The sequence below is a fragment of the Miscanthus floridulus genome, chromosome 11 (assembly GCF_019320115.1).
Source record: "Miscanthus floridulus cultivar M001 chromosome 11, ASM1932011v1, whole genome shotgun sequence".
Lineage (NCBI taxonomy): Eukaryota > Viridiplantae > Streptophyta > Magnoliopsida > Poales > Poaceae > Miscanthus > Miscanthus floridulus.
The window spans coordinates 68597341-68623439 of record NC_089590.1 but is presented as its reverse complement, the minus strand read 5'-3'; the positions used below and the strand labels follow the sequence as shown (position 1 = coordinate 68623439).

The 26099-nt window shown below is 55.7% G+C and overlaps 1 protein-coding gene and 1 pseudogene across 1 annotated transcript; both read right to left on the bottom strand.

The window, feature by feature from the left end:
* Window positions 1-63: 63 nt before the first annotated feature.
* Window positions 64-665, bottom strand: LOC136492130 (uncharacterized). The gene is made up of 3 exons (XM_066488252.1): window positions 463-665; window positions 271-359; window positions 64-144 (listed from the first exon to the last, which is right to left on the bottom strand). The coding sequence occupies exons 1-3, from the start codon at window positions 663-665 to the stop codon at window positions 71-73; spliced, it is 366 nt and encodes a 121-aa protein (XP_066344349.1). The 3' UTR covers window positions 64-70.
* Window positions 666-1752: 1087 nt separating this feature from the next.
* On the bottom strand, window positions 1753-25975 carry LOC136492129 (uncharacterized; annotated as a pseudogene).
* Window positions 25976-26099: the final 124 nt, after the last annotated feature.

Below are 26099 nucleotides of genomic sequence, written 5' to 3'. Positions count from 1 at the left end.
ATTATGCAATCTCAACGAACATGATTACAGTTATTCTCGACCCCATTGGGTTCCATTAACACCAAACTTTTCAGAGATGGCCGTCCGTCTCCGGAAGCGCAGGAGGGTCCTCCAGTCGTGTGACTTTCAGCACCCCTGGGACTCCTGCTCATTTGAGAACGTGTCGATGGACGTCAATACGTTGAAATGTACGTTGTCAATTCTTTTATCCAAAATTGTAGGTTGCATGTAGTATAACAATTAGCATGGACTAGTATGGATTTAGCTCACTTGATAGTCGACGGGCCTGGTTGTTGGTGATGAACGCGCTGAATAGCCCAAGCTCACTCTCATACGTTGCGCTCCGTGCTGCTTCGACGCTGAGGTGCACGAAAACACGACAAGGATCAGTACAAAATACAGGGTAAAAATGGGAGGTTTTCTTTGGAGTGGTGGTTTGGAGAGATCCGTGAGCCATGCAACCTGCCGAGCACTTTGGCGAGCAGGCGGTTGTTGTACTCCTCGAGGTCTTCCACGCCGTTGTCCGGGACGCGGACCGTGGCCTCGAACAGGTGGATCTCCTGGCCTCTCCGCTTCGGCAGGCCGACGGCCGAGGCGTGGGCAGTGACGGCGAGCGCCACCAGGACGGCAACGACGGGCAACATTCTGCCGCAGGTCGTCTTCATGTTTGCAATTGCACAGCTTGCAGGCTTGCAGCTACTGAAGATTTCTGTTTCGCTCGGTTGGGATACGGAGGTGAACTAGGCCATTTTTATAGGGTGCCTCTGCCGATCAGTTACGTTCAGATTCGGGAGTTTGAACTGTTTCATAAGCTTATTGAAGATCATTCATGAATATTAACGTTTCTCCTGTCCATAAGTGATGTCATTATAGCAGTGATGCAACAATCAATCGCCAGCAACAGGCAAATGCATACTTTGTTCAAAAAAACAGGCAAATGCATACAAATCGCACAAAACTGCTGCGTGCTGGATCAAGTCCTGATCTGGAAGATAAGGGTGCTTTTGTTGAACAATCGAGACACAAACACAACAATGTCGCACAAACTTGGGAACTGACACAGTGAAATATATCAGTAAAAACTTGATTCCTGATGCGTGACACTAAATTAGCTGACGCATGTGAATGAACCAACAAGAGGAAAGTCATATGCCTACTTTTTTCCTACCACGGTCATATGCCTACATCAATTACCCATTTACGCTATGTCTTTCAGATGCACGAGTAAAAAAAAACACTCGATCCGCGGGGGACAACGTCTCACCGGGTATTTCACTAGGAAGATCTTCTCACGCAGATCGAGAAAATCCTCGAACCCTGGCCCCACCCATATACAGCGGCACCGCATCCCCGTGAGACGGGACGGCCACAGACGTGTATTTTGGCGTGGGACAGACGAGGGGATTTTTTTACCTTCAGATGCATGAGTGCCCCGCCTTTCTATTCTGGATCCTCCATCTGCAGTAGTCGGTCATGCACGCCCAGCAGAAAATCTTTTTCTCATCTTCTTTTTTTGTGAGACCCAGTTATAGACGCAGACGCTCACATACACAAGCGCACACTCACCCCTATGAATGTACACACGCATACCCTACCTCTATGAGCACCTCTGAAGAACTGAGTTGGACCGACAAATCTTGAGATTGACGAAGTCACCACAGACGCCTCGCTGTCGACGGGCACGTCGCCTACCTCTGAAAGAATAGTGCCGTTAAATTCTGGAATAAATCCATAAAAATACGAGCACCCAGGTCAAGTCAGGGACTTGAACCCGGATGGGCAGGTTCCACCAGCCGAGTTATGCTCAGTTCGCATGGTCTTCTCATCTTCCTGTGTGCACAAGATATGTACCCCTCAGCTTCACATTAATTCGGCACCCCAAAATACAGTTCTTTTATACAGATACAGATCGAAAGCATACTATTACTAGGAGTCTAGGTTGCGTTACCTTAAATTTCTGTGCACGGTATTTGGGGCATCTGACGGTAGAACCAATTGGGCGTGCTGCGTTTCTCATCAGGCGTTCAGGTTGTATCTCTGCCATTTGCCTCTCCCACTCCGCTATGTCTCTCACCGCAAAGAGTTTGCAGTCCTGATCCCTGCAATGCAATGAGTTGTTGTTTTTCTTTAAAATGGAATGCATAGGTTTTGTGCTATGTCATGTCAAAAGTGTACTTGTGTTGCGTAAACATAAGTAGGCTGACCAGAAAACCTTGAGCTCTTCCCTCGTGTTTCAGAAAGAAATATAGGATACTGGATGCCCGAAAGGCCTACCTGAAATGCTGATAACCACTGATGGCCTTGCCGCAGGCAAAGCAGAAGAACTGGCCACAGTTTCCGCACACCATTTTGTTGCACCCTTCAGTTTTGGCGATGGCCATTCGGCATTTCGGGCACAGCCGAACATCCTTGTACAGTTGTCTGATGTTGAACAGTTCCTGCGCCATCTCCTTCTCAGTCATCCTGCCTGAAACCTGTACATTTTCAGTAAAATCATAGCATGCTGCGACGTTCGGAGCTGTATCTTTTCGGAGATTAAACTGCACACTACAAATCAAGGATCCTATATATACCTTTCGGAGCTGTATCTTTTCTTCAGGAGTTAAACACTTCTTCCCTGGATGATATGCCCCTTACAGAACGAACAGAAGATAAAGGAGCATTTTGGGCATTGTGCATTGTTTTCGTCATCTTCCATGCAACGGATCACACAATTTGGACAGTAAACCACGTTTGACATTGAGTCCAGTGTTTTCTGAAGGAGAAGCCTATCCAACGCTCATATTCTGCTTCTGTAAGAAGCCTCTTCAGCACATATGGTGGAATTGAATCTTTGCACTTGCTATCAGGGCATACCAACTGAAATACACTACCTTCCTTGACATGCAGTCTGCACAAGGTCTCCATACACTTCACACAGAACAAGTGTTTGCATGGAACAAAACAAAAATCATACGGCTAGAACAAGAAGAGGGAATTATTGTTGGAGATGCGAATCTGAATAACTATATAACTGAATTTTATAAAGGACTGTTTGAACCTCATATACCAAATTCTTTCTCAATGGACGAGACTTTGAGGCATGACATACCTCAAGTGTCGGAGGAGGAGAATGAGATGTTGACAGCTCCATTCAGTGAGGAGGAGGTCAAAATGGCAGTTTTTGACATGGAACATAGCAAAGCACCTGGTCCGGATGGCTTTCTTGCGGATTTCTATCAATTTTTTTGGGAAGTTATAAAGCCAGACTTAATGAATCTTTTTTATGAATTCCATGCTGGGAGATTGCCTATTCATAGCCTAAACTTTGGGGTTATTACTTTGCTACCTAAGATTGCTGATGCGGCCCGAATACAACAATACAGGCCAATTTATTTGCTAAACGTGAGCTTTAAGATTTTTAGGAAAGTGCTAAATAATAGAATTTTGAAAGTGGCAGACAAGTTGATAGGACCGTCACAAACGACCTTTATCCCAGGTCGTTACATTATGGAAGGAGTTGTTATGTTGCATGAAACGATTCATGAGTTACATAGGAAAAGACAAGATGGTGTGATTTTAAAGTTAGACTTCGAAAAAACGTATGATAAGATAAAGTGGCCTTTTATTCAACAGGTCCTCAGAATGAAAGGATTCTCACCAACTTGGTGTGAATGGATTTCGAAGGTCATATCTAGAGGAAGTTGTTGGGTACCTCAGAACGGGGTACCCCGAGCGAACATCATAAGGGTTACTTAAGTCCCGTCAAAAAACAAAGCTGGAAGGTAAGCCGCAGGCCCCGCACCCGCAACGCCCGAGCCCGCCAGGCTCTCCGCCTCATCTCGAGCCTCGCGCAGAAGGTCTCGGCGCCCTGACACAATCTCCGCCTCGCGCGAGGCTCTCCACGGAAGGCCTCGGCAGGGAACGCAATCTCCGCCTCGCGCGAGGCTCTCCACGGAAGGCCTCGGCAGGGGACACGATCTCCGCCTCGCGCGAGGCTCTTCACAGAAGGCCTCGGCAGGGGATGCATTCTCCGTGTCGCGCGAGGCCTCTCACGGAAGGCCTCGGCAAGGGGTCCGATCTCCGTCTCGCGCGAGGCCCCGCTCTCCGTCTCACGCAAGGCCTCATTCTCCGTATCGCGCGAGGCCAACTCATCCATAGTCTGTCGCCCCCGCTTCGACCAACCCTCCTGACAGCACGTCATGTCCCATTAATACTTCAACCACTCCCGCAATCTCAGCCGGACGATGGCTCGACACCACAGAATGGCCGACGGGACCTGAGGTCGCATCAACGCCATACCGGCTGGGGCAGGGCAAGGCGGGGATTACCTGCCACTGTGTTCTGACGCTGTGCCCACGATCAGCGCCCACACTGCACTGTGCCCCGCGATCCCCGCCTCGAAAACAACATCGCGCGGACTACTTGGCCCGGGTCATCACCGCCTCCAAGCCAGCGCGCCAGATCAGCCGCCCTCTCGGGGCCTCGGCACTATACACCAAGGTCTCGGCAATCTCGGGGTTCGTGCCCACCGAGACCTCCACTGCGGTGCAGCCTCAGCACTGACCGAGCCTCGATCTCACGCGCCGCCAATCCACAGCGATCCGCGTCCTGGCCGCCGCGCTTGCTCCGAGGTAGCCCAGAAGCTCCCAAGACGCATAGGGTCGGACGTGACCAGCACGTCGCCCCAGTGCTCCAAGGACGGACCACTCCGACGACCACGCCGCCACAGGAACATGCCACAGGGCTCGGACACACCGCCCCTGTTGGCATGACGCCGTATAGTCAGCACATGTACTGTCCTTGTCCTCCCTTCAACTATAAAAGGAGAGGACTTGGGCCACTTAGGGGGGGACAAAAAAGAAAAGACCACCTTGTAACACACATACACATCCCGGCCGCCTGAGAGCAACGACTCAGGCAGCCCACACGACACCTCGACCGAGACCTGGGATTAGCTCCCTCTCTCGCTGTGCTTGTAACCCCCTACTACTAGCACTTCGGTGCGAGGAATACAAGATCGATCTTTCGGACTGGACGTAGGGCATTGATTGCCTGAACCAGTATAAACCTTGTATCTCTTTGCATCACTATCCGGGATTAGGGGCACGCAGTTCAAATTCACTAGTTGGTTGAGGACCCCCGGTCCAAAACACCGACAGTTGGCGCGCCAGGTAGGGGCCTCTGCGTGTCAGTTTTATCATCCCAACAAGTTCTGGATGGCAGACCCCGTACGACCGTTACGTCTCGGCGCGGTGATCTGGTTCGGGAGCCTGGAGTTCATGTCTCTGGGGCATGAGTACGACATGGTGCTCCTCACGCCCCGAGCCCCACCAACCGACGACGACGTCACGCACCGGTAGCCCAGGCGCAGGCGGCGCCCGGGCGGCCGCTCTCGCCGTGCTCGCCAGACACGACGCGAGCAAGACCACCCCGATGCTACTCAAATCCAGGACGGCACGCCGGTCCCCGCCGACACCCTACGACCAGCTGTTGGCGCAGGCTCCCTGGCTGGGGACCTATCAAGCCTGAGCCTGGATGAAGGAAAAACGCCGGTGGCACATGGCGACGCCCAGTCACCAAGCTCTGCTTCACCACTCCTTGAAGAGCCAGTTCCGGTGGAGCAAAGTCCGGCGACGGCACCATCCTCATACCCCTTTGGGTTGAGAAATGCCGCCACCTCTTGTGCTTACGCTTACGCTGCCGCTCACAAGGATCCCTCAGAATGCCGCCAGCGCCTCACTCTCGACCGGGGCACCCACGCCGACTCCTCGGAGGAGGACGAGGCATGGCCCGGAGTGGATTTCTTCGGACTCCACGACCCTGGGGCTATGCGCCGTTTCCTGACTGCAAGCGACTACTGCTTCGGCTACTCTGACTCTGACGATGAATGTGCTCACGACCCCACTCGCGAGTGTTTCCACGTCGGGCTCAGGATGCCGAGGGCGGGCGAGGAGGACGAGGCGGCAGGTAGCCGTTCCCCGCTTCGCCCAGGAATAGGCGCCGCCACACCTCCGCGCGTGGTCCTGCCGGCAGCACGGAACGAGAACCCCGCTCTTGCGCGACCTCAACGCCCGGACCTGGAACAGCTCCGTGAGCTCTAGGCCAAGGTCGAACAAGACCAACTTCTTCTACAGCACCTTCGAGACTCTCTCGAACAGGAACAGCAAGGTCGCGGTGAAGGCGGAGGAGCCCGACGGAGGGCCCGCGACGTGCATCACCGCATCCATGACGACGAAGGGAGTGAGCAACCCCCAGTCTTCAATCGCGCTAGCTAGAACATCGCGGCTGCGGCAATGCTTGTCCGCGCAATGCGCCAATGCCCGAGCCTTCTACCACGGAGGGGCGGCGGGTCCGCGGCGAGCTCCGGGATCTCCTAGAGACCGCCGCGGTACAGCAGGCCGAAAGTTCCGCCTCCCGACGGCACGGGGGTGCTTCGAACTCGCCCGCAGCCCCGCCTCAGCAGGATAAGGAAGCCTCGGTTCGTCCCGAGCCCGCTCGAGCACCGATAGCCCACAGGGTCCCCCCGGTCCACGACCGCCTCGATAACCGACGCAAGGCGCAGGGTAATCTCGGAGTGGTCGGCCGACAACGGCGCCACGACAGTGAGGGGCCCGCCCGAGGCTACCATCCGCATCGGGGCAGCCGTTATGACAGTGAGGAGGACCGCAGTCCCTCTCCCGAACCACCTGGCCCTTGGGTCTTCAGTAGGGCCATCCACAACGCTCAGTTCCCAGCCCGGTTTCGCCAGCCGACCAACCTCACGAAATATAGCGGCGAGACCAACCCCGAGCTCTGGCTCGCCGATTATCGCCTGGCTTGTCAGCTAGGCGGCGCGAACGATGATCTGCTCATCATCCGCAACCTCCCCCTGCTCTTGTCAGACTCGGCGCGAGCCTGGCTTGAGCACCTTCCTCCCTATCAGATCCACGACTGGCGCGACTTGGTTCAGATATTCGTCGGTAATTTCCAAGGCACATACGTGCACCCTGGGAACTCCTGAGACCTTAAGAGTTGTCGCCAGAAACCAGATGAGTCTCTCCAAGACTTCATCCGGCGCTTCTCGAAACAATGCACCGAGCTGCCCAGCGTTGGTGACTCAGAGATTGTCCAGGCTTTTCTCTCTGGCACCACTTGTCGAGACTTGGTCCGAGAACTAGGCCAGAACGTGCCGCACTCGGCCGCCGCGCTCCTCGACATCGCCACCAACTTCGCCTCGGGTGAGGAGGCTATAGGGGCCATCTTCCCCACGGACGACGCCAAGGGGAAACAGTGGGATGAGGCCCCCGAGGCCTCGGCTCCCCGCCTCCCCAAAAGAAAGAAGAAGGATCGCCAGGGGAAGCGGGCCGTCCTCGAGGGCGATATGGTCGCGGTCGCGGAACGCAAGAATCCCCGAGACCCCAGGGGCCCCAGACCTTTCGACGACATGCTTAAGAAGCCCTGCCCTTACCACCAAGGCCCGGTCAAGCACGCCCTCGAGGATTGCTCCATGCTGCGGCGTTACTACGCCAGGCTTGGGCTCCCCGACGACGACGCCAAGCAGATGGGCGCCGGCGACCGGGACGAGGACAAGGACGATGGGTTCCCCGAGGTACGCAATGCCTTCATGATCTTTGGCGGACCCTCGGCGTGCCTTACGGCGCGGCAGCGCAAGAGGGAATGCCGAGAGGTCTTCTCAATCAAGGTGGCCACCCCCCAGTACCTCGACTGGTCTCGGGAGGCGATCACCTTCGATCGAGACGACCACCCTGACCATGTTCTGAACCCCGGACAGTACCCACTGGTCATCGACCCGATCATCGGCAACACCCGACTCTCCAAGGTGTTGATGGACGGAGGCAGCGGCCTCAATATCCTCTACGCCAATACCCTGGAGCTCTTGGAGATCAACCGGTCGAGGCTCCGAGACGACGTCGCACCCTTCCACGGCATCATGCCAGGGAAGCGCACACGACCCCTCGGGCACATCAACCTTCCCGTCTGCTTCGGCACTCCCTCCAACTACCGCAAAGAAGTCCTTACCTTCGAAGTAGTCAGGTTCGGGGGAGCCTACCACGCCATCCTAGGGCGGCTGTGCTACGCCAAGTTCATGGCAGTCTCCAACTATGCCTACCTCAAGCTCAAGATGCCAGGCCCCAGCGGTATCATCACAATTGAGTCCACGTACGAGCATGCATACGACTGCGACGTTGAGTGCATCGAGTACGCTGAGGCTCTTGCGGAGGCCGAGACCCTCATCGCCCACCTCGACCAACTCAGTGGCGAGACGCCTGACTCCAAGCATCGCGCAGGGGCCTTTGAGCCCGCAGAGGCCATCAAACTCGTCCCGGTCGACCCCGCCTACCCCGACGACCGAGCGCTGAGGATCAGCGCCACCCTCGACATCAAATAGGAAGTTGTGCTCGTCGACTTTCTTCGTGCGAACGCCGACATATTCACATGGAGTCCCTCGGACATGCCGGGCATACCGAAGGAGGTCGCCGAGCACGCCCTGGACATCCAGGCCGGATCTAGACCGGCAAGGCAACGCCTACGCCGCTTCGACGAGGAAAAGCGTAGGGCCATTGGTGAGGAGATACAGAAACTCTTAGCGGCCGGATTTATCAAAGAAGTGTCCCACCCAGAGTGGTTGGCCAACCCCATGCTAGTCAAGAAGAAAAATGGGAAATGGAGGATGTGCGTAGACTATACCAGTTTGAACAAAGCCTGTCCAAAGGTCCCCTTTCCATTACCCCGAATCGATCAAATCGTTGATTCCACTGCAGGGTGCGAGACCCTGTCTTTCCTTGATGCGTATTCTAGTTACCATCAAATTAAGATGAAAGAGTCAGACCAGCTCGCGACTTCTTTCATCACGCCATTCGGCATGTACTGCTATGTGACTATGCCTTTCGGCCTCAGAAACGCAGGTGCCACGTACCAGCGGTGCATGACCTAGGTCTTTGGCGACAACATTGGGCGGACCATCGAGGCCTACGTAGACGACATCGTGGTCAAGACCAGAAAAGCCAAGGATCTCGTTGATGACCTGAGGGTAACCTTCAAATGCCTTAGAGAGAAGGGCATCAAGCTCAATCCCGAGAAGTGTGTGTTCGGGGTCCCCCGAGGCATGCTTTTGGGGTTCATAGTCTCGGAACACGGCATTGAAGCCAACCCAGAGAAGGTCTCGGCCATAACCAGCATGGGACCAATCAGAGACCTCAAGGGAGTACAGAGGGTCATGGGATGCCTTGCGGCCCTGAGCCGCTTCATCTCGTGCCTCAGCGAAAAAGGTTTGCCTCTATACCGACTCATGAGAAAATCCGAGCGTTTTTCTTGGACCCCCGAGGCCGAAGAAGCCCTCGACAGACTCAAAGCGCTGCTCACGAATCCTCCCGTCCTGGTACCCCCGACCAGGGACGAGGCCCTCTTACTCTACGTCGCCGCAACGACCCAAGTGGTCAGCGCTGCCGTGGTCGTGGAGAGGCAGGAAGAGGGGCATGCCCTGCCCACCCAACGACCTATTTATTTCATCAGCGAGGTGCTCTCCGAGACCAAAGCACGCTACCCCCACATCCAGAAGCTAGTCTACGCCGTGGTCCTGGCCAGGCGCAAATTGCGTCACTACTTCGAGTCTCACTCGGTGACCGTGGTATCATCTTTCCCCCTGGGGGAGATAGTACATAACCGGGAGGCCTCACGCAGGATAGCCAAGTGGGCCGTCGAGCTTATGGGGGAAACCTTGACTTTTGTGCCTCGAAAGGCGATCAAGTCTCAGGTCTTAGCCGATTTTGTGGCTGAGTGGATAGACACCCAACTGCCACCTGCTCAAACTCAGACGGAGTGCTGGACCCTGTACTTCGATGGATCCCGGATGAAGACCGGGGTAGGCACGGGCCTGCTCTTCATCTCGCCTCTCGGGGTACACATGCGCTACATGGTGTGGCTCCACTTCGCCGCTTCCAACAACGTGGCCGAGTACGAGGCCCTCATCAATGGCTTACAAGTCGCCATCGAACTTGGGGCACGGCGTCTCGACGTCCGAGGCAACTCACAGCTCGTCGTGGATCAAGTGATGAAGGAGTCAAATTGCCTCGACCCCAAAATGGAGGCTTACTGCAAATTAGTACGTCGCCTAGAAGACAAGTTCGACGGCCTTGAACTAAACCACATCGCGCGGAAGTACAACGAGGCCACCGACGAGCTGGCAAAGATGGCCTCGGCACGGGCCCCGGTCCCTCCGAACGTCTTCGCCAAAGACCTCCACAAACCTTCCATTGACTACACCTCGATGACAGAGGAGGGCCCACCTGTGGGACCCACGGCAAAGCTCGATGACCCCTCTGCTGCCGAGACCCCCTTGACCGAGCCTGAGGTCATGGAAGTCAACACCGAGCCTCCGCAGACTAATCAGGACGTAGATTGGCGAATCCCGTTCCTCGATTGGCTTGATCGGGGGGAGCTTCCTGGCGATAGGACCGAAGCACGATGGCTCACGTGCCGAGCCAAGACCTACGCCCTCTACAATGATGAATTGTATAGGCGAGATCCCTCAGGCGTCCTCCAATGATGTATCACTGCCGAGACGGGCCGAGCCCTGCTCTGGGACTTGCACGCAGGCGCTTGCGGGCACCATGCGGCGCCTCGGACGCTCGTGGGGAACGCTTTCCGCCAAGGGTTCTACTGGCCGACGGCGGTCGCCGACGCTACCAAGCTAGTACGCTCCTGCGAGGGATGCCAGTACTATGCTCGGCAGACACATCTCCCGGCCCTGGCCCTACAAACCATCCCCATCACGTGGCCATTCGTCGTGTGGGGGCTCGACATGGTCGGGCCTCTGCAAAAAGCCCCCAAGGGCTACACCCATCTACTGGTATCAGTCGACAAGTTCTCCAAATGGATTGAGGCTCGTCTGATCAATCGAATCAAATCCGAGCAGGCAGTGATGTTCTTCACTGACATTATCCACAGATTCGGAGTCCCCAACACCATCATCACCGACAATGGGACACAGTTCACCGGCAAAAAGTTCCTGACGTTTTGCAACGACCACCACATCCGTGTGGCCTGGTCGGCCGTAGGACACCCAAGGACCAACGGCCAAGTAGAGCGTGCCAACGGCATGATTCTACAAGGCCTCAAGCCAAGGATTCACAACCGGTTGAAAAAGTTTGGCAAGAAATGGCTCGCCGAACTCCCATCGGTCATCTAGAGCCTGAGGAACACTCCAAGCCGAGCCACGGGGTTCACGCCTTTCTTCCTGGTCTATGGGGCCGAGGCCATCCTCCCCACTGACTTGGAATATGGTTCCCCGAGGCTACAAACCTATAACGAACAAAGTAACCGCACCACCCGAGAAGACGCCCTTGATCAACTAGAGGAAGCCCAAGACGTCGCGCTACTACACTCGGCCAAATACCAGCAGAGCCTATGGCGCTATCAGGCCCGACGCGTCCGAGGCCGAGACTTGAAGGTAGGCGACCTAGTGTTGAGGCTAGCACAGAGCAACAAGGGCCGCCACAAGCTGACCCTGCCATGGGAAGGACCGTACATCATCGCCCAAGTACTGAAGCCCGGGACCTACAAGCTGGCCAACGAGAAGGGCGAAGTCTTCACCAACGCTTGGAACATAGAACAGCTACGTCGCTTTTATCCCTAAATTTCCAAGCATTGTATATATCGTTTCTCGAAATACAATTAAAAAGCGTTCTTTAGTTGGTCTAATATTCCGATAAACCCCCGAGCCCATCATAGGCCTCGGCAATACAGTAACACGACAAGGGAGATTCGGCTCTGCCTTGGCAGAACCAAGCCTCCCTCGGGGGCTAGATGGGGGACTCCCCCTAGATCCCACGCACCATTCTTCAGTCATTTTTCACAAAAATTCCTATGCCAAGACTCTAGCATGCTCTGACGAAATCGGTTGTAAAAACCCCTCGGACCAAGGTCTATTTCCTAAGCAGGAGGCCGATAGAGTCGCGAGACGGCCAACGCCTCCAGGCTACGGCACTCCCTCACTACCTCTCGCCCAAGGGATGGCTTAGGCCCCAAGGGGATGTTTTGCAAATGAAATCTGATCAGGAGCAACAGAGGGCAGAGGCTCGGAAACACAAGAAAAATAACTAAGAAACACAAATCCTTCAAAAAAGAAAGGCCCCGGCGACCACAAGCGTTACGATACAAAAACAATTTCTACTCTAATTTTTACATGGCCCCTTGGGCCCAGATCAAGGCTCAGGGCCTTCAGCACCGGCAGATGGTAGGGGAGGAACCACCTCCTCTTCGAAGAGCGTCGCCAGCGCTAGGGCCTTCCGCCGCCTCCATCAGCTTCGTGACCACCGCGTCAGCCTCCTCGTCATCATCAGGTTGGACATACCCATCACTGATGGCCGGGAGGTCGACGCCGACGTAGTGAGAAGAAATGACGGCCAGCGCGCGCTTGACACCCATGTGCAGCGCTCCTCGAAGCCGCTCGCGCATCTGGTTGCTCAGCGTGATCAGACAGCTCCCTAGGGAGCTGCCTGACTGAACCCCTTCAACCTCCAAGGCCTCGCAGGCAGAAAGGGCAGCACGTTTCAGCGCCTCGTGCTCCTCGATCTTGTTATCAAGCACCGTCTGCACCATGCTGGAAGCCTTGGCTGCCCGAGTAACCTCCGCCTCTGACTCTGCACCATGGAGAACAGAGTAAGGTTGAGCGAAAAAAAACAATCTAAATTAGGAAAGGAAGCCCACGCAACTCACCCTTGGCCTTCAGCTCCCAATGTCGGGTCTTGACCCGACAGGCCTCGACTTTCTCCTTCCAGCGTAGGGCCTCGGTCCTGGAGGCCTCGGCCTCCTCCTTCAAGCGCTGGACCTCGACCCGAGAAGCCTCGGCCGCCCTGGAAGCTTCACTCCCCAGCTCTGCGTCACACAAGGGAGTTAGGGAGCGAACATAAAGAAAACAAAATGAGGGGACTAAGACTCACCCTCGACCGTCCCCCTCCAAACCACAGCCTCGGTCCACGAGGCCTCAGCTGCAGCAAGGGCCTCATCCAAGGCACCTTTCGTCAGCTGGAGCGCCCTCTGTTCCGCCCCCAGCTGCCCCGCGAGAGCCGCGGCCGTAGCTTTAGCAGCGCGGCCCCTGGAGGCATCCCGATCACTGACCGCGCGGGTTAGCTCCTCCTCCAACTCCTTGACCCGCGCCGCCAGAGGGGCGAGCTGCGTTTGGGCCGTGACCGCCTCGACCTTCGCGTCGGCACAACGAAGGCGGAGGTCCTCTACCTCTGCGCTCCGCGCCGACAAGAGCTCGTTGGCACCGGCGAGAAGGCCCTTCTGCCGCTGAAGCTGGTCCCAGGGGTCACTGATTGTAACAAAACCAGAAAAGGACAACGTCATGCGAGAAAGGAAAACGCGAACCTGGGCGACTCCGGGCAGGTCGTCGGCCACCACGGACAAGGCTGTCCGTAGCGACCGCTCCGCCAGCTAGCGGTATTGCTCGAAGGTGCCCCAACGCCCGCCCTCGGCTGCGTCCTCGAGGGCGAACAGAGGCTCCCCCTCAGGGTCGTCCTGGCTCCGCCACAGTACTCGCGGGTGATCCCACCCGCGAGGCTCGGGTCACACCCGCACGAGGGCCAAGCTTCCCTCGTCCAAGATCGGCGCCGGCTGTTCCATGGCACCGACATCCTCGGCGTCGACCACCTCCCACGCCCGGGAAGTATCATCGGAGGAGATCGGATAGACCTCCGTCTCCCGGGTGCTCTCTCGCAACAACGGCGGCCCCCGAACCAAGGGCGCCACTGAGGCCTTTGCCGCCTCCATCTCCGCCTCCTGGACAGACGGCCTCGCCACCATCACAACAACCTTGGTGGTCTCAGGGGCTCCGGCCTCCGCCATCGTGGCCTCGGAGGACGCAGAAACATCGACCACAGCCACTGCGGTCTCGGCGGTCTTGGGCGCCCTGGCCTCTGTCGCCTCAGCCTCGGAGACCCCGGAGGCCTCGGCAGCCAAGGGCACACTGGCCCCATCCGACTCATGAGCCTCGCCCTCACGGGGTGGAGGTACTCCCTCCCTCGTCTGTGTAGGGGCCGCCTCGGTAGCCCCTCCTTGGGCGGCCGGCTCCTTCAGATCGACCCTTGCCGACGCCGCGCCGCGTTGGATAGCGGCTTGTGCCTCCGCCACCCAGTGGGCGGAGGAGCCGGGGCTCGCCTTGAGCGCCTTAAGGGGCGCCAAGGGAAGCTCATCCGCAGACCGCTTCCGACTAAGGAAAAATAACAGGGTCAGCGCGAGACCAAAAGGCGAACAGAAGGCACTATGACCCTGCCAAAAATACACTTGCCTTGAGCGGGGCGGCAACCGCTTCGCCACGGCTAACCTTGTCCGCAACGGCGGAGGCGACGGCAGAGGCATCGCCTCCGTGTCCATCGGCGCCGGTCGGTCCTCAATGGACCCCGGCGCCCCTTCGGTCCTCTACAGGGGCGGTGGTGTCGCCTCCACCGCCACTTGTTCTACCACAGCCACCGAGCCCACCGGGCTGACGGCGCGTTTTCCCAACGCCCATGCCTCGGGCGTGTCGGCCTCGGCCCTGGAGCGGACAACCACCGACCCCGGGCCCGCCTCTCCTCCTCCTCCCGGGGGTGCCGGGTCGCACGCCAACGCCCCGGGCACCACCTCCACTACGTCAGGAATGTGGTCCAGGGGACCTCGCCCCACCTCGCCCCCGTCATCCCCGTCCGAGGCCTCCGTCGACAGCGACGTCGACGGGGTTTCCTCCAATGGGAGACCATCCTTCCATTGTTGACGGCGGCGCTTATCCAGCTCCTCTCGTGTGAGGATTCGCTTCGTGCGCTTCGCCGCCTTGGCGTCTTTCCGCTTTTTCTGCGCATCGGCGTGCGCGCGGTTGATCACCCGCCGCCTCGCATCCTCAGGAACGGGCGGCGGGGATGAGCGCACGTCCCTTATCCCCTGTAGGAACGACAGACGCGCATAAGGGAACAAGGGGTAAGGGGAGACTGAGGAGGCTCGAAGGTTACAGCGGTGCACGACTTACCAGCGAGAGTAACCCCCGCGACGGCCGCATAGCGATAGGGGTCAAGTTGCCGCCCCTCAGCTTCGCCTCTACCGTCTCCCCCACCTGACGAAGAATTTCCTCATCGGAAAGGGCGAAGGAGGACATCCGGATGCCCTCAATAGGCTCACCCGGCTTCATCTCGAACAGCCGCCGCCACCGAGCCATCAGCGGCAGCACCCTCCGGCGGTGGAAGGCGGCCACGACCACAGCCACGGTGAGACCGTGGCCCCGCAGCCTCGCCAGCCCCTCTAGAAGCGGCTGCAGCTTGGGCTGGTCGTCCTTCGGGACGCCGTACTTCCACCTCTCCGGGCAACTCCCCACAATCTGCCCAGTGTAAGGGGGAAGTCCTCCGTCGTCATTACGGAGGTAGAACCAACTCGTGTACCACCGGCGATTGGATGATGCGAGTTGGGCTGGGATGTAGAGGTGCAGGCGGTCCTGGCGCACTTGGAGAGTGCAGCCGCCGGCCCTCGTCGCCTTCCGTGTACCCAACGTGCCCGTCGGCTTGGTAGTGTGCCCCGCCCGGAATAGGTGGAGCCACAACTCCCAATGGGGAGCAATCCCCAAGTACCCCTCGCAGACGGCAACAAAGATAGCCGCCTGAGCGATGGAGTTGGGATTGAAGTTGTGGAGCTCCACGCCGTAGTAATGCGGGAGCGCCCGCATGAACCGATCCGCCGGGACGCCGAGGCTGCGCTCGTGAAAGGAGACGAAGCTTACGACGTAGCCGTCGCGAGGCCTCGGCTCTGGCTCGCCGTATGGAGCAATCCACTCCGGCCTGGTGGGGTCTGTCACCGGGCGAAGGAGTCCGCCGTCGACAAGTGACTGAAGCATCTCCTCGGTGACATCCGACGGATCCTAGGGGTCCGCCTCGATAATGACGATGTCGCCGGCCATGGGTGCGATGGAGGAATCGGATGCGGCGGTGAGTTTTTCTCCTCTCCCATGCTCTCGCTTTTTTCTCGCTTTCTCCTCATGCTCGCTCTTCTCCCCTCCTCTTCCCGGCACCCGCTGCTCTAGCGACGGCTCGACAGAGGTAGTGCTAATGCGGGCAAGGTAAGATGGGAAGGGGCGAGACTCTTCGGGTATTTATGCAGGGGGGAGGTGAAACGAACGGGCGACGAAATTGGGGAAGTTTCCCCCCCCCGATTCGGCGCAGTTAACCACGAGCCGATTTCGCCGGCCCACACGCCCACGTCTCCCGCATTAAATGCGAGAACAGTCACGTCCCATCCACCACGTCATGCTCGGCCACTATGGCAACAGGCGTCGTTTTGCCTCCCTAGGAAACCGCCTCAAAAGGCGCGCCACCCGTTGCCGAGCCAATAGGGAAGATATTCCCCATGGCCTATTCCTTTCATATGAAGGAACCAGGCTCTGAGCCTATTACGGTCTAGGGGTTCGAAGGCTGGGCCCCAAGAGGTTTCGACAGTCGCCCCAGGATAACAGAGTCAGGGACGACCGCGGGCGAGCCTATACGGGGCCGAGACCCAAGCAAGCGAAACGCTTGGGACGCCCAAAGTCGTGTCCGAGACCGGCAGGAAGGTCTCTGAATGGGATCCCACCGTAGGGAGGCACCGAGCCACCGAGGCCCAGCGAACGGCCTCGGCACCCACTAGAGAAATCCTCTGGTACTCTTGGAGTGTGTCTCTGGACCACTAGCCGTCCCCTAGCGAATGGGGTTCGGGCCTCCACTCGGACTACCCGATAACAGCTCACCGGAGGTGCCACCGCTCGTGCCCACCGAGGGTAGCGAGGCACATTCCACCCCTCCTTCCGAGCGAAAAGGAAGCATGAGGGTCGTACAAAAAGTCAGGGGAACCCCTGATGGCCTTCTCGCTCTGTGCAGAGGCTAAGGGGCTCTTCCTGCAACCTTGCTGAGACCCAGCGACCCCGGCTCGCACTCGAAGGGGCTTGGCAAAACAAACCCTCCTTCCGAGCGAAAAGGAAGCGTGAGGGTCGTACAAAAAGACAGGGGAGCTCCTGACGGCCCTCTCGCCCTGAGCAGAGGCTAGGGGGCTCTTCCTACAGATACGCCGAGACCCCACGACCCGGGCTTGCGCCCAAAGGGGCCTCGACAAACAAACCTTCACGCGCGAGGGGTGTATAAAAAGCCAGGGGAACTCCCGACGGCCCTCTCGATCCACGCAGAGGCTAGGGGCTCTTCCTGCAACCTTGCCGAGACCAGCGGCTCCGGCTCGCACCAGAATGGGCTCGGCAAACAAACCCTCTGTCTAAACGAAAATGATATGTGAGGGTCGGACGAAAAAGCCAGGGGACCCCTGACCGCCCTCCTGCTCCTGGCGGAGGCTCGGGGGCTCCTCCTACGCCCAAGACAAAGACAAACGGTCTAAGTCCACGCTAGAAGTTCCGTTACAAATACGATAAAGGGCACCGAGCCCGTTACGGTCTAGGGGTTCGAAGGCTGGGCCTCCAGAGGTTTCGACAGTCGCCCTAGGGCAACAGAGTCAGGGACGACCTTGGGGCGAGCCTACGAATGGCCGAGGCCCGAGCGAACGATCGCTCGGGGCGTCCTAAGTCGTGTCCGAGACCGACAGGGAGGTCTCCGAATGGGATCCCACCGTAGGGAGGCACTGAGCCACCGAGGCCCAGCGAATGGCCTCGGCACCCACTAAAGAAACCCTCTGGTACTCTTGGAGTGCGTCTCCAGACCGCTAGCCGACCCTTAGCGAACGGGATTCGGGCCTTCACTCGGACTACCCAATAACAGCTCACCGGAAGTGCCCACGCTCGTGCCCATCGAGGGTAGCCTGGCACATTCCATCCCTCCTTCCGAGCAAAAAGGAAGCGCGAGGGTCATACCTGAAGTCAGGGGGATCCCTGACGAACCTCTCGCTTCGTGCGGAGGCTAGAGGGCTTTTCCTGCAGCCTCGCCGAGACCCCCCGCAACCCGAACTTGCGCTTGTGGGCTCGGCAAATGCGATAAAAACTCCTCGCTCAAACACGAAAACAAAAAAAGCCCCTAGAGGAGTAACTCCACTCCTCCAGGGCCTCGGGGGCTACACCCGGCGGGTGCGCTCACGCACACCCACCAGAACCTCAAGAAACAAAACCCAATTCCTACGGGAGCGGGAATAAACCAAGCCTCGGCAAACCCTCAGGGAGAGTGCACGCACTCTCCCAGAGGCTCGGGGGCTACTGTCGGGTACCTCAGAACGGGGTACCCCGAGCGAACATCATAAGGGTTACTTAAGTCCCGTCAAAAAACAAAGCTGGAAGGTAAGCCACGGGCCCCGCACCCGCAACGTCCGAGCCCGCCAGGCTCTCTGCCTCATCTCGAGCCTCGCGCAGAAGATCTCGGTGCCCTGACGCAATCTCCGCCTCGCACGAGGCTCTCCATGGAAGGCCTCGGCAGGGAACACAATCTCCGCCTCGCGCGAGGCTCTCCACAGAAGGCCTCGGCAGGGGACACGATCTCCACCTCGTGCGAGGCTCTTCACAGAAGGCCTCAGCAGCGGATGCATTCTCCGTGTCGCGCGAGGCCTCTCACGGAAGGCCTCGGCAAGGGGTCCGATCTCCGTCTCGCGCGAGGCCCCACTCTCCGTCTCATGCAAGGCCTCATTCTCCATATCGCGCGAGTCCAACTCATCCATAGTTCATCGCCCCCGCTTCGACCAACCCTCCTGACAGCACGTCAAGTCCCATTAATACTTCAACCACTCCCACAATCTCAGCCGGACGATGGCTCGACACCACAGAATGGCCGACGGGACCTGAGGTCGCATCAATGCCATATCGGCTGGGGCAGGGCAAGGCGGGGATTACCTGCCACTGTGTTCTGACGTTGTGCCCACGATCAGCGCCCACACTGCACTGTGCCCCGTGATCCCCGCCTCGAAAACAACATCGCGTGGACTACTTGGCCCGGGTCATCACCGCCTCCAAGCCAGCGCGCCAGATCAGCTGCCCTCTCGGGGCCTCGGCACTACACACCAAGGTCTCGGCAATCTCGGGGTTCGTGCCCACCGAGACCTCCACTACGGTGCAGCCTCAGCACTGACCAAGCCTCGGTCTCATGCGCCGCCAATCCACAGCGATCCGCGTCCTGGCCGCCGCGCTTGCTCCGAGGTAGCCCAGAAGCTCCCAAGACGCACAGGGTCGGACGTGACCAGCACATCGCCCCAGTGCTCCAAGGACGGACCACTCCGACGACCACGCCGCCACAAGAACAGGCCATAGGGCTCGGACACACCACCCCTGTTGGCACGATGCCGTATAGTCAGCACATGTACTGTCCTTGTCCTCCCTTCAACTATAAAAGGAGAGGACTTGGGCCACTTAGGGGGGACGAAAAAGAAAAGACCACCTTGTAACACACACACACATCCCGGCCGCCTGAGAGCAACGACTCAGGCAGCCCACACGACACCTCGACCGAGACCTGGGATTAGCTCCCTCTCTTGCTGTGCTTGTAACCCCCTACTACTAGCACTTCGGTGCGAGGAATACAAGATCGATCTTTCGGACTGGACGTAGGGCATCGATTGCCTGAACCAGTATAAACCTTGTGTCTCTTTGCATCACCATCCGGGATTAGGGGCACGCAGTTCAAATTCACTAGTTGGTTGAGGACCCCCGGTCCGAAACACCGACAGAAGTGTTGCAGTAAAGGTTAATGATAATATAGGCCATTATTTCCAAACTAGGAAATGAGTGCAGCAAGGGGGCCCGTTATCTCCTATTCTGTTTAACATAGTGGTTGATATGGTGGCTATCCTTATTTCACGAGCTAAAGTGGCCGATCATATTCGAGGGGTTGTTCCGCATTTGGTAGATGAGGGACTTTCAGTCCTCTAATATGCAGATGAAGCTATCATTTTTATGGATAATGACCTTGAGAGGGCAAAAAATATGAAGCTCTTACTTTGTGCTTTTGAGCAGTTGTCGGGGCTCAAGATCAATTTCCATAAGTTTCCATAAGTGTGAATTATTTTGCTACGGAGCAGCCAAAGCGAATCAATTCGATTATGCACAAATTTTTGGGTGTGATTTGGGCTCGTTTCCGTTTAGGTATCTGGGTATTCCTATGCATCATAGAAAGCTCATGAATAAGGACCGAAAACATGTTGGAGAACGTTTTCAAAAGAGGTTGAACTATTGGAGAAGTAAGATGTTGTCGGTAGGAGGGAGGCTAGTCTTGTTTAACGTTGTTTTAAGCAGTCTTCATATGTTTATGCTTTCCTTTTTTGAATTACTGAAAGGGGTTCTGAAGAAGTTAGACTATTTCAGATCCTGGTTTTTTTGGCAGAGCGATGAACACAAGAAAAAATACAGATTGACTAAATGGGAGGTAGTTTGTACACCGAAAGATCAAGGGGGTTGGGTATCTTAAATTTAGATGTTTAAAATAAGTGTCTCCTAAGCAAATGGCTTTTTTTAGTTGCTGAATGGAGATAGGGTTTGGCAACAATTACTTAGGAATAAATATCTAAAAAACAAGACCCTAACACAGGTTCAACATATGCCTGGGGATTCTCAATTTTGGGCTGGCCTCATGAAGGTCAAGGGGGAGTTCCTCTTGTTAGGCAAGTTCGAACTAGGTGATGGCTCTCAAGTGTGATTTTGGGAGGATGCGTGGATAAGACCACGTCCTTTAAAATCGCTCTTTCCTGCACTATATAATATTGTTAGGAGAAAAGGGACGTCTGTGAGAACGGTGTTATCTATGACACCGTTAAATGTGGCTTTTAGGAGATCCGTGGTAGGTGTTAATCTACAAGCATGACACGAGGGGGTTGCCATGGTGGAAGATGTACAATTAACAAACCAGAGGGATCATTTTGTGTGGGACTACATTAGAATGGATTCTTTTCAGTAAAATCCATGTACAGAGCCTTATTAGGATCTGAAGCTATACCTTATAACACTTCAATATGGAAACTGAAACTACCTCTTAAAATCAAAGTCTTTTTGTGGTATTTGTATAAGGGAGTAATTTTAACAAAAGACAATTTAGTAAGACGACAGTGGCAAGGAGACAGGAAGTGCTGTTTTTGTTCATCTGAGGAGTCCATACAACATCTACTCTTTGATTGTCATTTTGCTAAATTTGTGTGGCGAACTATTTATATCTCCTTTAATTTAATACCTCCAACTAGTGTGCACAATATATTTACAGACTGGTTACATGGGTTTAATAGGAAGCTAAAATCCAAAATTCTTGTGGGTGCGAGTGCAATTTGCTAGGTAATATGGTTAACCCGGAATGACATAGTTTTTGACAAGGTGCTAGCACCATCTTATTTGCAATTTGCGGGTTATCTTTAGAGGGACTTACTGGATCAGGTTTTGGTCCCTACTTCAGAAGGAGGAGGATCACCAAATGATGAAGATGGGTTGTAAGAAGATTGAGATAACCGCGATGGAGGTGTTTGTAAGAAACGGTTGGAGATTCAGTAATAGAATTACGTTTTAGATGTTGCATTGGGAAACTTTACCTTCTTCCTTTTTTATCAAAACTTTGTTTTTGAGATTGCGTGGGCCCTTGTGCTTATGTGTAATAAGGAACAATTGTATGCATTAGTCGATGCAGAAGCTAGGATATTAATATATTCTCTTTTCTAATAAAAAAAAGTGTTTGCTTGGAAGCCTGATGAAGTTTGAACCTAATTTTTTGAATATTAAAGTTATTTACAGGAGAACAAACTTCTTTGTAAGCGCAATTGGGGTTCCCTGGTTCCCAATAAATATAAATTGTCTACTATATTGCACTTGCACCCAGCTAATTGGTTACAACCAAGGCATTGTTCAACAAGGTAAGGGCCTAACATGACAGCACAGAGTAAGTGATAAGCTTAGAGCTGGAGGAAAATGTTTACCTTTGGTCTGGTTAAGACATATCATGCGCATATGGATAGCCTCAAGAAAAGCTTGATAACGCTTCTTACTACTGTAGTTCAGCGTCAAAGGGATTACAGACTCCAGTGAGTTTGTTCTTGAGTTTGCACGGTTATCTCCATTGTGGTTGACAATATCTGGGCCCAGTGTCATGCTTCCATCAATCCAAAGATAAGACATGGAAGAATTATGTAGCCATTCAACCCATTGATATACGACTTCCTGCCCTGGCAGCCCCGCCCAAATAGTGTCAAGCATCTGACAGAGAGTTGAGAAACATAAGGCCCATCCATCCACTTAGCAGTGACAGCGAAACTTGGGGGATAGGACCGTGGAAGAAGGCATGTCAATATCAAAGGAGGCAGGTACTCGAAATCGCAGGTGTAGGAGAACTCGTCAGGTCCGTGTCCATCGTCATGCTTATAATCGTCACACCATCCTACATCCCTGGGGCTAGCATTAGGTGCTGAAAGCTTAGCGCACACTTTGATGCCATCAGGCAAATGATAATGTATGTAAATCTGGAATAAATAATAGACAGAAAACCCATCAAGATCAGATTCGAGCCATCCAAGAGTAACTGAAGCAACGACATTCATATGAATTAAGTGAACAGATGATCATGCATGACCAGCTCAAGAAACCTGAAAACTTCTGAGCCCTCCTTTGTTTTCAAACACAATCAGATCATCACCATATATTTGTTGACCCACAGGATCACCGACTCAGGTGAGTGAACCACTCACCAGTCTTGCGAGCACCCACTAGCCGTGCCGACCATGAACAAGCGTTGTCCGTCCCCATGCACTATGGCTAGAGCTTAAAGAAAAAGGGAGAACAGAGCATACACACACAGTACAAGACATCAGCATTGGACAAAGCCCTGTCTGGGAGATGGCAAATCTGAACTCTCTTTACTAAGTTGCCGTGGTAGTCTATTTATATAACTCTATCCATCTAGTCCTAGTACAACGCACATGCTGCAACAGTAACTAGATAACACAGTAGGGCTGACTCTGCGCCGGCCTCTACATGTGGCTACAGTGCTACAGGTGAGCCATTCGGCGCCTGCACCTGCAACGGCTACAGTATCACAGCAGGGGGCCTTTTCGGTGCCGTTTTCCCCTTACTGTGTTCACACAAGGTAGCAGTAGATTATCTAACAATCTTACCCTAATCCTACTACTAACTCTTATACCCCCTCCATGCCGATCATCTCCTTCAGCTCCATGAGTCGAAGACGTCCGAGCGGCTTGGCGAGGACGTCCGCGAGTTGCCGACCAGTTTCGACAAACTCGATGACGATCTGCCCTCCATCGACACAGTCTCTGAGAAAGTAGAACTTCACGTCGATGTGTTTGCTCCGGTCGTGCAGAACCGGATTCTTCGCGAGGGCAATGGCGGGCTGGTTGTCCACCATCAGTGCTGGTGGGTGAGCTTCCATGCCGGTCAGCTCGCCCAGCAGCTGGCGCAGCCACACAACTTGGCATGCCATTGTGGCCGCCGCTACGTACTCTGCCTCACACGTAGATAGCGCCACCACCTTATGTTTCAGCGATAACCATGAAATTGGGGCCAACCCGAGGAAGATGAGCACGCCAGAGGTGCTCCGTCGTCCGTCGATGTCCCCCGCCATGTCTGCATCGCTGAACACAGTGAGCTACAGCCTACTCCTGCCGGTCTTTGGGAAGATGATCCCATGATCCACTGTCCCCTTGACGTAGCGCAGTAGCCACTTCACCGCAACCCAGTGACCCTCTCTAGGATCCTTCATGAAGCAACTGACGTAGCCCACGACGAACGCAATGTCCGGCCTTGTGTGGACTAGGTAGCTAAGACCGCCGACGATGCTCCGGTAGAGTGTTGCATCCACCTTCGCCACGGTGCTGGCCTTCGTCAGCTTCAGCCGCTCCTCCATCGGAGTCACGCATGGCTTGCACTCATCCATGCCGCTCCTCTCCAACAGCTTGGAGACATACGCGCTCTGACTGAGCGTGAGTTCCCCCTTTCCCTGTCTCACCTCGATACCGAGGTAGTAGAAGAGTGCGCCGAGATCGCTCGTTCGAAAACAAGCCGCCATCTCGTGCTTGAAGCCGTTGATGTCCTCCGTATGTGCGCTGATGATGATCAACTCATCCACATACACGCTGACGACGAGCTCCTCCTTCCCCTGTCGCCGCGTGTAGAGCGCGTGCTCGGTTGCACACCGTTGAAACCCAAGCTCGCCCAGCGTGGCGTTAAGCTTGGCGTTCCATGCTCGTGGGGTCTATCGTAGCCCGTAGAGCGCCTTGCGCAGTTGGAGCACCCTGTGCTCCTCTCCCTTGACAGCGAAACCTAGAGGTTGCCTGACGAAGATCGTCTCCGCTAGCTCGCCGTTGAGGAAGGCCGATTTAACGTCTAAGTGATAGACGCGCCAGTCCTTTGCTGCTGCCAAGGCTAGTAGGAAATGGACCAACTCCATGTGCGCTACTGACGCAAAGACCTCCTCGAAGTCTATGCCCTCGCGCTGTACAAAGCCTCAGGCGACGAGGCACGCCTTGTGCTTAACAATGGCGCCGAGCTCATCCCGCTTGACCTTGTACACCCACTTCAGGCTGATCGGACGGCATCCTGGAGGTGGATCGATGAGCTGCCATGTCTCGTTTTCCTTGATTGCCTTCATCTCCTTCAGCATCGCCCGTCGCTAGTTTCCATCGCGCTCGACTAGCGCGAATGTGGGTGGTTCCTCAGCACTGACGAGTAGTAGCTCTACATCATTGAGCAGCCGACCAGCCAGGCCTAAGGGCCCTGTGCCACCGTCGATATCGTCCAGCCTGCGGAACCGCACCTCCTCACCTTCGTGGTAGGCGTCCACGAACTCAGTGATGTCACTTGGAGGTGAGGGGAACTCGATCAGCGTCGATGGAGTTCCCTGTTCCGCCAGAGTGCTCGGCATAGTAGCTTGAGTGCTCGACACCCTGGTTGTAGTGGTCGACACTACTTCTAGACAGTTCGTCATTACTCCTGCAGTGTTCGGCCACACTGTAGGAGTGCCCAGCCTCAGTCTTGGAGTGGTCGGCACCACTGCAAGATGTCTTGGCTCCACCATGGGAGTGCTCGGCACCCGTCCTGGAGTGGTCGCCACCACTGTAGAACCTCCCGGCACCACTCCTGATGTGCTCGGCATCCCTCCAGGAGTGCTCGGCTCTACCGCTGGAGTGCTCGGCACTTCTCCCGGAGTTCTCGGCACCTCTTCCCCAGTGTCTCCACCACCGTGGATGACCAGGTGCTTAATGATGAAGGTGTTGGTGAAGCTGCCAACTTTCCCCATGCTCGGACTGCTTCAGTCCCAAGCCGCCTTCTCGTCGAACATGACGTCGCGCGTGGGTTGTAGAGTCAGTACGCCTTGGTACCCTCCGTGTAGCCCAGGAACACCATGGGTGTGCTCCTGTCCTCTAGCTTGGTGAGGTTCGGCTTCGTCTTCCTGACGTGGCCGATGCAGCCGAATGTTCGAAGGAAGGACATGCTCGGCTTGCGCCCATACCAAGCTTCAAACGGCATCTTGTCCGTCAGGGCCTTGGTTGGAGAGCGGTTGAGGATGAACACCGCCATGGTCACTGCCTCACCCCAAAACCTTGTCGGCATGCCTTTGGCCTTCATCATGGATCGAGCCATGTTGACCACTATCTGGTTTTGCCTCTCCACCACGCCATTCTGTTGTGGCGAGTACGACGCGGTGTGGTGTTGCCCCACACCCTGATTCGTGCAGTACGCAGCGAACTCCACCAAAGTGAGTTCACCGCCGCGATCAGTCCTCAGCACGCGGAGCTTCTTGCCGCTCTCGTCCTCCACACACATCTTGAACTTCTTGATCGTTGTCGCCGCTTCGTCCTTACTCGTTAGGAGTTGCAGCCACATGTAGCGACAGCAATCATCCACGAGTAGGAGGAAGTATCGCCGACCACCGTTTGTAGCAGGCGTGATCGGCCCACAGAGGTCATTGTGGACGAGCTTGAGAGCATCCTTCTCGCAATACTTGGCCGCCTTTGGGAATGGTAGCCTCCTCTGCTTCTCGGCCAGGCAGCTATCACACAGCTCGCCTCCATGTTTGATGTGGGATAGCCCTTGGACCATCTTCTACAGCTGACCAAGCGGGTCGAAGCTGAGATGTCCGAACCGAGCATGCCACATCCACGGTTCCTCGGTGTGCCTTGCCGCCAGGCACACCGGCTGCTCTACCTTCAGGTTGAGCAGGTAC